Here is a 15,856-nt window from a genome sequence, read left to right on the forward strand (position 1 = left end):
TATTTACAAGTTTTTATCTTTAAAAAAAGCATACAGTTTTGAATATCATTCAATCCATGATACTTTGACTCCATTGATTGCCATATTCTGTACCAAATAAACCTCGGCACTGCATTGAGTATTCTTTCACAAGTTCGCGCACTCGTCTTCTGTTAACTCTCTCCCTTAAAAGACAAGCAAAATAGGAATTCAAATTGATGTTACTATTAAAAGTAAGGTGTTTTTTTCATTATTACTCTATATTGCATGTTATTTTCTTCATTTGTTCTTTTGAAACTACTGAATATAAACTTTCAAATTATAATTCATGGAAAATTCATACGACAAAATTTGATAAAAATCGATTAGCATGTTTCCTCATTGAATACTGATCATAAAATGAGTGAATCCAGGCAAAATCAGGGAAATGGTAGATGTCAGAGATGCCATTGCAACGATTCTCATACAAATATCAATTTTGTTTTTGGCTGGTATGCACCAAGTGAAATTTGAGGCACACTAACTTACATCTGTTTCTAAGTAACATTACACAACCCCCAAATTCTTTGAACACTAACAACACAATAGCTGGATAATGATTTCACTGATTAGAAAGGAATGACACTGACATTTGTCTAACTAGCACATGATGTCAAAACAAGGAGACATTAACATATATATATATGTATATACACATGCATACACAACTGGTTTCAGTTTCTGCCAACCAAATCAACTCACAATGCTTTGATCAGCCTAGGACCATATAACAGAAGATACTTATCCAAAGTGTCATGTCATGAGATGGGTTGAAAATCATGTGGTTTGTGGTTTTAACATGAACTTCTTACCACACAATCTTGCCTGCACCTTCAGGTGCAAAAGAATATATTCTTGAAGAACAAATTCATAGTTATAATAACTGAAATATTGTATTCATACAAATATGTTTTTTATCCTTTTTTTTTTTTTTTTTGAAACAATGGTTAATAACAAGAAGTCAACCCGAAAAGAAAAAAATATTATTACCTTATAACACAAGTATAAAAATGTTTTCTTTGATCTTTAGATTGTTTGGTTAGAGGTCTATCATCTCTGGAAATGACGTTGTTCATGAATTTTGTCAATTCTTCGATATGTAGTTTATTTAGGGCAAGTAGTACATCAGCATATTGATCAAGAACTGACCTGGGACATTCTCCTTCAATACCCTGAAATACATCATATCAATTTTTCAGTGCGTTTTAATGATGTAGTTAGATAATCTGATAAAGTATGATGACTCACATTTGTAAAACAAAAGCAATAAGATCTTGTTATGTTCATACATTTGCAGTAGCAAAAGTTCGACATTCTCTGCTAAGCTGGAAAACTGAAACTTGTAAAATTAGCATTTAAAGTAAACAAAACTTTATTTGCATTGAAACTTCTGACTAATTTTTCAGTCCTAATTATAAAAGACTACATTTATCTCGGCATTATGTTTATAGAGTGGAGGCGCAATGGCCCAGTGGTTAGGGCAGCAGACTCGCGGTTTCGATTCCCAGACCGGGCGTTGTGATTGTTTATTGAGCGAAAACACCTAAAGCTCCACGAGGCTCCGGCAGGGGATGGTGGAGAACCCTGCTGTGCTCTTTCACCACAACTTTCTCTCACTCTTACTTCCTGTTTCTGTTGTGCCTGTAATTCAAAGGGTCAGCTTTGTCATGCTGAATATCTCTGAGAACTACGTTAAGGGTACACGTGTCTGCGGAGTGCTCAGCCACTTGCACATTAATTTCACGAGCAGGCTGTTCCGTTGATCGGATCAACTGGAACCCTCGACGTCGTAAGCGACGGAGTGCCAGCAACATGTTTATAGAATGAATCAGATATAACTAAACTTTATTAAGAATGGAACTATCAGGTTAAATCTGACTTCTGGTGTTTCCAAAGAACACTCATATTCACAAGGCTTCACTGATACATTATGACAATGGTTTGTTTAGAACTCTTTCTGCACATTAGTAATTAAATTTGGTATCAATTTACAGTTAGGTGAACTGAGCCATTTTGAAAGTTCTACAGTTCCATAACCATATGCTACTGACCTTTTGGCTGAATGTCTGCTCTCCTAAACATTAGACCTCCTTATGGGATTCTACACTGATTCTGACAGACAGGCTTCACTCACAAGATTTTGATTGAGCAAAGGCTATGATACAAGGAAGTAGCTTATGGGATTGAAAATGGAACTATGCGGTTGTAAAGTATACAGTTTAACCACCATAGTTAACTACCTGGGGATTTTAGAATTATTACTTCACTGAATATGATGGCCAAAAATTTATGAAACTGAAAAGTTATTTTAGCATACAATTGTCATAAAACTGATGTTAAAAACTTTTCATATATGAGTTGGAATACATGGTTGTCTTACTATACTCTAAATGGAGATGTATATTTTTTGTCACTCACCTTTAGCAGCTGTCCAATTAAGTTACTGCTATACTTCTGTATAACACATTTTACCCAGGGTACTTCACATGCAAAACTAAAGAATTCTTGCTGTAAATGATTAAAAAAAAAAGCTTTTAGGTAAAGTTCATCATCATCATTTAATGTCCGTTTTCCATGTTGGCATGGGTTGGACGGTTTGACAGGTGCTATACAAGGATTTATAGGCTGTTTTGGCTTTGCTTCTATAGCTGGATGCCCTTTCTACTGCTGACTACTTTACAAAGTGCTTTTTACATGGCACCAGCATCCTTCATGCGTAAGCTTGCAAGAAACAAAGCCAGTATGCTCCGATGGATGTGTAATGTCAGTGTGCATACTTGACAGAGTGTAAGTACCTTGAGAGAAAAGTTAGACCTAAGAAGCAGCAGTTGTGGTGTGCAAGAGAGATGGTTGTGCTGGTATGGTCCTGTTGCAAGAATGGATGAGGATAGTTGTGTGAAAAAGTGCCACACCCTAGTGGTTGAGGGAACCTGTGGAAGAAGTAGACCCAGGAAGACCTGGGATGAGGTGGTGATGCACGACCTTCGAACTTTAGGCCTCACCGAGGCAATGACTAGTGACAGGGACCTTTGGAAATATGCAGTATGTGAGAAGACCAGGCAAGCCAACTGAGAGCATAAGCTGTGACCTCTGCCAGAAGTGTGGCCAGCTCACTTATTCATATCTTTACTTCATTGGACACTAAACTCTGCTTGCGAAGACCTGTTGGGGCAAGTGAACTGGAATCGAAAACGAACCAAATTCGACGACTGGCACCCATGCCAACCTCTCCTTCATTGGACACTAAAGTCTGCTTGCGAAGACCTGTTGGGGCAAGTGTAATCGAAATCACAATTGAATCATATTCAATGACCAGCACCTGTGCCAGTGGAGCACTAACAGCACCATCCGAGCGTGATCATTGCCAGAGCAGCTGTCTGGCTTCCGTGCTAGTGGCATGTAAATAGCACTATTTGAGCGTGATCGTTACTGGCACGTTAGAAAATCATTCGAGCGAGGTCGCTGCCAGTGCCGCTGGACTGGCTCCTGTGCAGGTGGCATGTAAAAAACACCATTTTGAGCATGGCCATTGCCAGTACCGTGTGACTGGCCTTCATGCTGGTGGCACGTAAAAGCACCCACTACACCCTCAGAGTGGTTGGCATTAGGAAGGGCATCCAGCTGTAGAAACTCTGCCAGATCAGATTGGAGCCTGGTGCAGCCATCCGGTTCACCAGTCCTCAGTCAAAACGTCCAACCCATGCTAGCATGGAAAGTGGACGTTAAACGATGATGATGATATATATATGCATGTGGAAGGTGGACTTTAAACGATGATGATGTGTGTGTATACGTTTGTGTCTCTGTGTTTGTCCCACCACCATCGCTTGACAACTGATATTGGTGTGTTTACATCCCCGTAATTTAGCGGTTCAGCGAAAGAGACCAATAGAATAAGTACTAGGCTTACAAAGAATAAGTCCTGGGGTCGATTTGTTTGACTAATGGCAGTGCTCCAGCATGGCCGCAGTCAAATGACTAAAACAAATAAACAAAAAAAATGAAATGATGATAGTGATAAGAGTACTAATCTCCATACATCAGAATGATGGCATGATTCATATTTTTATGCAGGCATAGTATTGGCCATGTGGCTAAAAAGATTGCTTCTCAATCACATGGTTTCAGGCCCAACTCCACTATGTGGCACCTTGGACGAGTGTCTTCTACCAATAGCTCCAGGCTGAACAAAGCCTTATGAGCGGCTTCAGTAAGAAACTGAAAGAAGTCTATTGTCTACATGTGTGTGTATATATATATATGTGTATATAGCACCCACTACACTCTCTGAGTGGTTGGCGTTAGGAAGGGCATCCAGCTGTAGAAACTCTGCCAAATCAGTCCTCAGTCAAATCGTCCAACCCATGCTAGCATGGAAAGCGGACGTTAAACGATGATGATGATGATGACATACATTTATCTATATACTAGCAGAAATACCTGGCGTTGCCCAGGTTAAAGAGAATAATGATATCTAAAAACGCCGTCTAGACTACGCATCATCTTTATATATAGAGATGTATATACACACACGCACCCAAACACACGTATATATATGTATATCAATATAAATATATGAAAGTCAATGAAGTTTCGTAAAAGAAGGTGATCATGTACATACTTTCTTGCTGTTGTGATTATAACACCTCGTTGTAAACTATGTTCCTTGTTTTCCCTTGTGGAGCATATACAAATAGGTCTTTTTTTGCTGCCCACTCTTGAGCAGCCAACATACAGTTGTCCATGTGAGAAGCAGGGCTCTTCCAAGAGAAGACCAGCTACAGACAGTGTTTGACCCTGAGATTTGTTTATGGACATGGCAAAAGTCACACGAAGGGGGAATTGTAGTCTTCTGAATGTAAAAGGAATGTCTGCTCCTGATGGAGTAAGAGGAATTCTTGGAATAAAGATGTCATCCACTTTTGCACATCCAGAAAGAATGGTAGCCTCGATAACGTGTGACATCATTTTCTAAATAATGCTCATCTGTTATGTTCGGGTAAAAATTTCATCAACATCAAAAATATATGAATTTTCATGGAAGTTATGGCCGTTATCCAAAGAATATAATTTCCAAATTTCATAAAGATCCATTCAGTACTTTTGACGTAATTTTGGATAAGAAAACAAATGACTAATGTTTGTGTGCATGTGTATGTGTGTGTGATGGGTGCATATATGTATAGATATCTGTATGCATGTATATATGTATATATGTGTACATATTACATGTACATCTATATATATATATATATATACATCTACACATATGTATACATATAAATGTATGTATAGATCTATATATATATATATATACATATATATATATATACATATACGTGTACATCTATATGTAAACAAATACATCTCTCTCTCTCTCTCTCTTTCTCTCTCTCTCTCTGAAAGTATCTGTCATTACAGTATCGAAATGGTGTACATATACATGTATATGTATACATATACATCTCTCTCTCTTTCTCTCTCTGTGAAAGTATCTGTCACTACAGTATCGAAATGTGATTGTTTCAGTTAGTGGAATAGTTTCATTTTTAAAGTGAAAGTATTTGACATGAGTGTTTTTGTTTCACTTTTGACACGTAATACTTAAATAGTGGAGGAGATGTTATGTTGCCGTGTGCTCGAACTCTGCAAGAAGTTAATAATTTTTTTTGACTAAAACTGGAACCCTAAGTAAGGCATGTGTAAAATTTGAATGAAATTGGTTGCGTAGTTCTCGAGTTTTAGGGATTCACACAGACAGACAGACACACATTCTCATTTTTATATATATAGATATAAAAATGAGAATGTGTGTCTGTCTGTCTGTGTATGTGAATCCCTAAAACTCGAGAACTACGCAACCAATTTCATTCAAATTTTACACATGCCTTACTTAGGGTTCCAGTTGTGTTTTAGTCAAAAAAAATTATTAACTTCTTGCAGAGTTCGAGCCCACAGCAACATAATATCTCCTCCACTATTTAAGTATTACGTGTCAAAAGTGAAACAAAAACACTCATGTCAAATACTTTCACTTTAAAAATGAAACTATTCCACTAACTGAAACAATCACATTTCGATACTGTAGTGACAGATACTTTCACAGAGAGAGAGAGAGATGTATATGTATACATATACATGTATATGTACACCATTTCGATACTGTAATGACAAATACTTTCAGAGAGAGAGAGAGAGAGATAGATGTATATGTATACATATAGATGTACACGTATATGTATATATATATATAGATCTATACATACATGTATATGTATACATATGTGTAGATGTGTATATATATATATAGATGTACATGTAATATGTACACATATATACATGCATACAGATATCTATACATATATACACCCATCACACACACATACACATGCACACAAACACACACATTAGTCATTTGTTTTCTTATCCAAAACTACGTCAAAAGTACTGAATGGATCTTTATGAAATTTGGAAATTATATTCTTTGCATAACGGCCATAACTCCCATGAAAATTCATATATTTTTGATGTTGATGAAATTTTAACCCGAACATAACAGATGAGCATTATTTAGAAAATGATGTCACACGTTATCGAGGCTACCATTCTTTCTGGATGTGCAAAAGGGGATGACGTCTTTATTCCAAGAATTCCTCTTACTCCATCAGGAGCAGACATTCCTTTTACATTCAGAAGACTACAATTCCCCCTTCGTGTGACTTTTGCCATGTCCATAAACAAATATCAGGGTCAAACACTGTCTGTAGCTGGTCTTCTCTTGGAAGAGGCCTGTTTCTCACATGGACAACTGTATGTTGGCTGCTCAAGAGTGGGCAGCAACAAAAAACCTATTTGTATATGCTCCACAAGGGAAAACAAGGAACATAGTTTACAATGAGGTGTTATAATCACAACAGCAAGAAAGTATGTACATGATCACCTTCTTTTACGAAACTTCATTGACTTTCATATATTTATATTGATATACATATATATATGTGTGTTTGGGTGCGTGTGTGTATATACATCTCTATATATAAAGATGATGCGTAGTCTAGACGGCGTTTTTAGATTTCATTATTCTCTTTAACCCGGGCAACGCCGGGTATTTCTGCTAGTATATATATATATATCCTTTTATACTTTTACTTGTTTCAGTCATTTTTGACTGAAACCATGCTGGAACACCACCTTTTTTGGTCAAAGAAATCAAGCCCAGGACTTATTCTTTGTAACCCTAGTGCTTGTTTTATCAGTCTTTTTCAATAAACCACTAAGTTACGGGTACTTGAACACACCAACATTGGTTGTCAAGTAATGGTGGGAGGACAAACATAGACACAAAGACACACACACATATGACAGGCTTCTTTCAGTTTCTTCCGTCTACTACGAAATTTGAACTCAGAATGTAATGGCAGATGAAATACCGCTAAGCATTTCGCCCGGTGTGCTAACGATTCTGCCAGTTCGCCGCCCTTATACATACATATATATATATATGGTGGGTGTACATGTACATATATATGAGTATGTGGTTGTGTCTCCGTGTCTTGACATCACACAGTGGTCGTAAATGAACATCACCAACATTCAAGTGGTGTCATTCATTTCCAGTTCTCCATTAAAACATTTTCTGGCGTTGGGAAATTTTGCTCTGCTTAGAGACAGGTGAAAGTTGGTGACAGAAAGGGCAGCCAGTTGTAGAAAATTTACCTCATTGAATTCTGTCTGACCAATGTGAGTATGGAAAAGTAGATGTTAAAATGACAACAATAAGATTATAATTTTTCAGTATGTCAATATCATTTTTAGACATGAAGTGATTTTTTAAAATATATACATCTATACATAGTTTTAATTGGTTTGATCTCTACCATCACATGTCATATTCCTGGATGTGTACATCTTGATTTCAATGTAGGAGCTGTTATTTTTCTAAATTAAGATTATTAACACACTCGTGAACTAGCTACTGATATATTGATAGACATTTAACTGATTTGGTGGATTTCCCCCACCAAAAAAAAAAATGAATGTAAAGGTACTTACTAAAAAATAAGATGATGCTTTAACAGTGAAATTTTCAGGAAGACTAAGACCAAGAACAGCTGAAAATATATGAAGAATAGTCAATTTAAAAATAAAATTATAAATTATGTCAAATAAATATGAATAATAAAAAATAACCTTTGAATGTATTCAGGTACAAATTCATGATTTATATTATAATCTATAGTTGAAACTGCCATTACAAATTATATTTGCATCCAGCCATAGAAACCATGCCAAATCAGATGGGAATCTGGTGCAGCTTACCAGTTTCAGTCAAACTGTCCAACCCATGCCAGCATAGAAAGTAGAAGCTAAATGTTGATGATGGCATTTAGTAGCTCAAAGTTGGTTTCTTTTGCTTTTTTCTTCACATTTTTCCCAAGTTAATATGAGTGTGTTGGCTTCTGAAAAACTTTGACAGTTGCAAGTTGTTTAAGCAAGTATTTTTTTTTTATCTTAGATGTTGTTCTTATCATTAATCCATATATGGACAAGAAGTGAGGGCACATGGCCCAGTGGTTAAGATGTTGCACTCACTATCACAAGATTATGATTTCAGTTCCAAGACCAGCAGTGCATGGTGTTTTTGAGTGGAACACTTCAATTCACATTGGTCCAGTCCACTCAGCTGTAAATGGGTAACCCTGCAACAGATTGGTGTTCTGCTCAGTTGATAGGGTGGCATCATTAAAAAGTTACAACAATGTAAGGGTGTTATGACCAGCAGTGTATAACAACACCTGATAGTCAAGTCGATACAATGATATGGACAAGGAGTTGACAATAAAGTCAGATAGGTTGACTCAAGCAGCAAGTCAATGGGTTTCTCCAAAATCACTTTGTACTCTGTGAAATCAGCTTCAATACAGTGTAAAAATTATATATATAATAAAAATATGTATTATTATAATAATAATATATAATTTTTAAATTCTATTCTTTCTGCTATAGACACAAGGCCTGAAATTTTGGGGAGGGAGATAGTTGATTACATCGACTCCAGTACTCAGCTGGTACTTATTTTACCGACCCCCAAAAGGATGAAAGCAAAGTCAACCTTGGTGGAATTTGAACTCAGAACATGAAGACAGACAAAATACTGCCAAGCATTTCACTGGATGTGCTAACAATTCTGCCAGCTTGCTGCCTGATTTTTTTTTTTTTTTTTTTTTTTTTCCTTCAAAAAAATCTCAAACTTTCATGAACTAAGTAAAGTACAAGTAGGATTATAATGGCAAACTGTTGTACATGCACTGTATGGATTTTATTGCTTATTCCTCCATAAGTAATATTAACTTTCGTAATAATTTCAATAAGATTATTTACCTGTTTGAAATAGACTGTCAATGTCAAAATTTCCTTGTTCACAAATCAAATGACGAGACTTTTTGATTACCTAAAATGAAATAAAACAAAATACGAGATGAAAAAGTATGTTATAATAGTTGACAAAAATCTGCCTATTGCTTTTTGAGACAGTTAACATTTTTGAGAATTAAATGGGAAATTAATTGAGGTTTCTCTTCTACTTCAACTTTCTGTCCAAAACTAGAAGTCAGATGGAATGAGTCTTGGTATGTATTTCTTTGTACATTATGTATTCAAAAACATACTTAATCTTGCTGTAAAGACTGATTCTGGTTAAAGATATTTTTACTTTTATACTGGGCCTGAAGGCATTCTAAACAAACACAAATGTAATAGTCTGATTTATAATCACATGCTCTCATTGACTTAGATTTTAAATAAAAACAACTGTCACAACAAGACTGAGAATATTTACATATATAAAATAAATTACATCACATGCAGTATGGTAAAAGGTATCGCTAACTTAAGTTCTTGTCAAACTATTACCAAATTCAAAATAAACAGGTGTCTTGTCTAAATTCAAAAAAGCATGTGAATCAAGAATATTAAGCTTGATAAGAGTATCAGTAAATTTATACTTTTAGATTATGATAGTCAACACACAGAAATGGCTGTGTGGCTAAGAAGTTTGCTTTCCAACCACATGATTTCAAGCTCATTTCTGTACAGCATCTTGGGCAAGTGTCTTCAACTGTCATCAACCAATGCCTTGAGAGTGAATGTGTTAAGTGCTAAGTATATTAAACCCTTTTTATATATATATATATATATATATATATATATATATAAAGGGTTTAATAATATACTTAGCACAACATGTGATGTTCTTCTAGCACATTAAATGTCCACTTTAGTGGTCATCGTTATATATAAAAATATACTTTAATCCCCTAAGATCTCAGATATTTTTTCTGAATCTCTCTGATTCTTTCAATGTGCTAGCTTCCTGGTAATAAATCGATATTAATTAATATCTGATTTTTTACCCTATGTTTTAATATATATATATATATATATAACAACACAAAGAAAATGGTGAAAGTGTACACAGAATAATCAATATATTTATTACTAGCAGAGATAACCAGCATTGCTCAGGATTAAAATAGCATAGCTTTTTATTGTTTTCCTTGTCATGTGATTGCAGACCCCATGATTTATTCTTTGTAAACCTAGTACTTATTCTATCGGTGTTTTGCTAAACGGCTAAGTTTTGGGGGCATAAACACAGCAACAATAAATTATCCTTATTGAGGAGAAACAGTCAAAAGTAACCACCACATAGAATCACCAAACGTCTCCACTACTTAACACCGTCCAAGTTAACTCTCTTCACCTTTACAGCTGACATGAAAAGCAATGCGAAAAAGAGAAAAAAACTGATTGCTATTAAAACGCCTCAAATTTTGGGGTTAATAATCTTAACCTTTAGTTACAGTTTCTCATTCAAACTACATAATAGGCAGAATTGTCAGATTAAGACAGTAGGGTGTTTTGAGGGAGATTTGGCTGCTATTTCTACCAGGTCTAACTACCATGTAGGGGTCTCCCTCATTGGCTCATACATACATATATTCATAAAATCGAAATAAAATACTTAAAGTAACAGTCGTCAGATACAAAAGCCAAGGTCCATGCAGTGTCATGGGCCAAAAAAATTTCCAGTTTCTTGCCTAATGTGAGCCCAGAGCAATCTCTTATATCTTACACTATTTCAGTATTATGTCTCTATTGTAATGTGAGATATTACTTTCAATTTGAAAGAAGTCTGTCCTATATATATTCCTTATGCATTCCAAAACCGAGTTACAGATATTGACGTATGGGGTATCAAAAGATTCAGTGTACTATTTCAGCTACAAATTAAACTTAATTTCCATTCACATATTTGCATTTCAAAAATTTAACATTATCATCTTTTCCATAAATCAACTATCGTAAACATGTTATACAATGACGTCACATTTTCTATATGTGTGTGTACGCTAAGAGACATCAATTATCATGACACACACCTTCACTCACTCTCTATCTCTCTTTTTTCACTCTCTTTCTCTCTCTCACATGTCCATGCGCTTGTCCATTTTATATAGATGTACATAGATCTTTCACTTAATTTTCCTGTTCTTTTCGCTTTCTCGTCTTTCAATTTCTGCTCCCTTCAAATAAATTTTTACGGAATGAGCGGGAGAAACACAGAAATGACGTAATCTTTCCAGAAACAAGTAAGGAGAATTGTAGAAAAAGTCCCACAAGCAAGGAGAATTGTAGAAAACTGAAGGCAAGAGTCTGAAGAGTGATGAGTTTTTCTCAAGATCAGCAAATGCATGTTGCAGCACTTAATGCTGAATCATTAAATCAATGTTTTAATAATTAGACAAATTTATGAAGAATCCAAATCTAAATATGGCTTGTCTTTCCACAAATACCTGTTGGAGAATTGGAAATGCTACTTGGATGATTGCCTCATTCTATGGTCCCACACACTTGACCAACTCATTGATTTTAAAAACTTAATCAACAGTGTCAACAACCATATCCAATTTACAATGGCATATAGTCAAGACCAACTTCCTTTTCTTGACATTCTTATTATAAAAAAAGGCACCAACATTGAAACCGATATCCACTACAAACCAACTGATTCCAAACAATACCTTCTGTTCACCTCCAATCACCCAAAGCACATGAAGACAAACATCCCCTTCAACCTAGCAAGAAGAATTTGTACAATTGTCTCAAATTAAAGAACACGAAATAAAAGACTCCAAGAAGTAAAGGCAATTCTTCTCGAAAGACATTACCCAACATCATTAGTTGACAATGGAATAGAATGGGCCAAAACAACCCTAACCCTAACCCAAGACTTACGAAAACTGAAACACACTCACAGTACATTAAATAGTCTCCCATATCTCTCAACACACAATCCAAGAAATGCAGAATCTTACACAATTATATACAAGAACATCCCACACATCCCACAGCTGAGTCAAGAACCACACCTAAAAAAAAGTACTCGCAACCCATAAAATAATAAAAAGCAAAAGACAACCCAAATCCCTAAAAAACCTACTCACCAATGCAAAATTACTCAACACAAACCCACCACCCACCATCAAAAAGTATGGTCGTTCCAACTGCAGGATTGCATCCACCTCATTGAAGGAACAATATACAATTCCAGTTAGGACACACTTTTGTTGTAAAAAATAACTTCACCTGTGCATCAAAGAATTTACTTTATGTCATAAGGTGTGAAGGGTGCCACAAAGATTACAGAGGGCAAGCGAGCCTTACCCTCAAAGAAATGATGTGTCCATAGCTTAAACCGGGTACATCATATGGACTTTTCACCCATACCTTTTCTACAGATCGAGCAGGGCCATCTGCCTGAAGGGGTTTGTGATTTGTCAGCCTTCCTACTTACTAAGACTTTGGTTTTTGCTAGGTTAACCCTAAGGCCCTTCGATTCTAGGCCTTGCTTCCAAACCTCATCTCTAGTTCTGGCAGTGACTTGACTATTAGAGCAAGGTCATCAGCATAGAAGAGCTCCCAGATCGAAATATGTGACAACTATAGTGATCACTTGAATTTCAAGAATGTAAGGTACTAATTATCAGAGAAGAACCAACTGATAAGCACTAGTACATATGCACATATGGAATTTCCAGTATCATTAATTGATATGGAGTTAAACTGGTGTACACTTAGATAAATATCCTTAGGAAAGAACAACCTCTTTCCACACAGTCTTACACACACATATATATATATATATATATATATATATATATATATATATATACATAGAGAGAGAGAGAGAGGTTATGAGAGGTAATGGTGTCAATAAGACCCAAAGGTGTCAGGTAATGCTGAGTAAGTGCTATGGATAGACCATAAATGCTTAACCATTTTCTCACACCGTCTCCGATGAAGGGATATAATAAATATCTTGGATACAGCTGTAAGACCTATTTATAAATGTTCTAAAATCTTCACAGCCTTAGTTTTTTATCTCATCCTGAAAAAATGTTTTTACACACACACACACACACACATATATATATATATAATATAGATTTAATCAATAGATTAAATGTGGTACTTAAAATGTTTGAGGCACCAGAATTTGGTAGGGTAAAAACCAAAAACACAATCAAGAGATTTGGTGAATAAAATTTGAAAAAAAGCAACAAATATTCAATAGGTTATAGCAGTACGTACGTTTCGTACAAACTTCATTTATTCATGTAGTGAGAACACTACATAAAATGCACATTTTATGTAGTGTTCTCACTACATGAATAAATGAAGTTTGTACGAAACGTACGTACTGCTATAACCTATTGAATTTTTGTTGCTTTTCTTCAAATCGTTTAACGTCCGCTTTCCATGCTAGCATGGGTTGGACATACACACACACACATACACATGTACGTGTGTGTGCAAATAAGCATAAATATTGATATTTCACTTATCAGGCAAAGTAGTGTGATGTTAGCATTATCATCAGTCATTTTGCATTTAAATAAAAATCCCTTATCTAAAATACAGGTGAGGGTTAGTAACAGGAAGAGCATCTGACTGTAAAATCCATCCTCAAAACCAATTCCCATTTAAGCCTTGCTTGCATGGAAAATCAGACATTAAACAAATGATGTTCATGACTTCAAACTTCAATCATCTTAAATTCCAATCTAAAATAATCTTCACAGCAATATTGAATATGTTTCATAAGATAAACAACTTTGTTTCATGTCATTTTCTCTGAGTAGAAATTATTTATGAGTTGCTAACTACACTAAATGAGATATATATTACATTTTACATATTGATTAATATATTTTCAGTTTAGTATTTCTAAATAAAAAATTTCAATTATAAATATCTGTAAAAATAAATTACCTGAGCCCAAAGATTCATAAGACCTTCAACAATATCAGTATGTTCTCGAAATTCTGAAAACAATTCTCAGTAATTACATTTTAAGCTAAAAATGGAACATCACATTTGACATACAGTAATTTTTGCCTCAAAAATGCTACATTTTTTAAATATGTAAAAATTGTTTTGCTCTTAACATTTATAGTGCCAAGATATTTGAACTGAATATACTAACTCTCATTAATCCCAAGCATTTAGTCTGTGGTCATTTTTCTTATGTAACAATATAATATTAGCTTATAACAGTTTTCAGAGTAACCTTCTTCTTATATGGCTCTGAAAGTTAAGGAAAAGAGGAATCCACTCACAAACAGATGCTACTTAATCAGAATAATTTTTCCCTTAAATTTTCTTTGTTAATATAGAAAAATGAATTTTTGTTACAATATATTTGTCAGCAATTTCGGAAATAATTAAATAAATTAAAATCTTATTAGAGAAAACATCTTTCCATTTAAAGAGTTACTTAAATGCAACTGAATAAATTATATTGAAGACAAAACAACAAATTGTACTTACCAATTTGCAATAGTGCCAGACTTTGAGAAGTGAGAACTGCTAAAAGTTCTTTGACTGAAGATTTGAGACTTTCATTATGATGGAACATTAAAATTATCTACAACAGAAATAAACAAAATAAGCTACATTTTAAAATGTGTCCAATCATGAGCAAACTGTGAATAAAAATTCAGGCAAAAGATGCAAACTTGAGGAAGAAAAAAGGCCTCAACTTTTAGTCCAGGATTTATTTACATTTTCATAAGATATCTTCCATTAGTTTTCACTTCTTTTAAATAATAGCAGATGCATTAGCTTATTCTATCCATCTTGGCCACACCATTATTAAATGGGTGGTGCACATTTTAAGAACCATGGTGATGTAGTTGTGGGATATTTTTCAACTAAATAAATAATTCTATTACATCAAACATTCAGATAAAAGTAAAATAAATAAATATTTAATTGATACATTATCTAGATTCCATCACGTGAATGTATCTGCAAAACTAAATTAACAATATTTAAACAAATTTACATAAGAAAGTTGTTAATATGAATGGAACTACACAAACACTTACATGTTTTGCCAAGCTAAGGATGCAAGAATGAGGGAAAGTGTGGCATATGTGAATTAATATCTGGAATGTGTCTTGTGCTATTGGAGCAAATCCATCCATGAGAACTCTAAGTGCTTTCCTAAATAATTCACAGATTGCCTGAAATAGAAACAGAAAGCAGCAAATTGATGATTAAATTCATTTACAAAATTTTACTAAATGAATTCTAACAATAAACATGAACCGGAACTCTTTAGCATTCAGATGCTTATTTATTCACATTGTTGTGAATTAATCATTACCTTGGAGCTTTAAGGCTTTGATGCTGTGATTGTTTATTTTTAGAATGACATTGTAAGGTAGGTGTAAGAAATCAGATATAGCCAATTTGAACTTAAAACATGAAG

The 15,856-nt window shown here is 34.6% G+C and overlaps 1 protein-coding gene across 7 annotated transcripts in view; it reads right to left on the reverse strand.

Moving 5' to 3' along the window:
• LOC106874703 (importin-13) overlaps positions 1–15,856 on the reverse strand; it is a 64,188-nt gene continuing 48,332 nt past the window's right edge. For all 7 annotated transcript variants that reach the window (XM_089350809.1, XM_089350810.1, XM_089350806.1 and 4 more), the window contains exons 22-29: positions 15,471–15,608; positions 14,911–15,007; positions 14,353–14,405; positions 9,400–9,469; positions 8,071–8,129; positions 2,437–2,526; positions 1,009–1,190; positions 1–164 (exon numbers count right to left, since the gene is read on the reverse strand). In XM_089350809.1, coding sequence (XP_089206935.1) covers positions 50–164; positions 1,009–1,190; positions 2,437–2,526; positions 8,071–8,129; positions 9,400–9,469; positions 14,353–14,405; positions 14,911–15,007; positions 15,471–15,608 — 804 coding nt within the window. In that variant the 3' untranslated portion in view covers positions 1–49. The remainder of the gene's footprint in view (positions 165–1,008; positions 1,191–2,436; positions 2,527–8,070; positions 8,130–9,399; positions 9,470–14,352; positions 14,406–14,910; positions 15,008–15,470; positions 15,609–15,856) is intronic.

Source organism: Octopus bimaculoides, chromosome 4, assembly GCF_046866305.1.
Source record: "Octopus bimaculoides isolate indiv1 chromosome 4, ASM4686630v1, whole genome shotgun sequence".
NCBI lineage: Eukaryota > Metazoa > Mollusca > Cephalopoda > Octopoda > Octopodidae > Octopus > Octopus bimaculoides.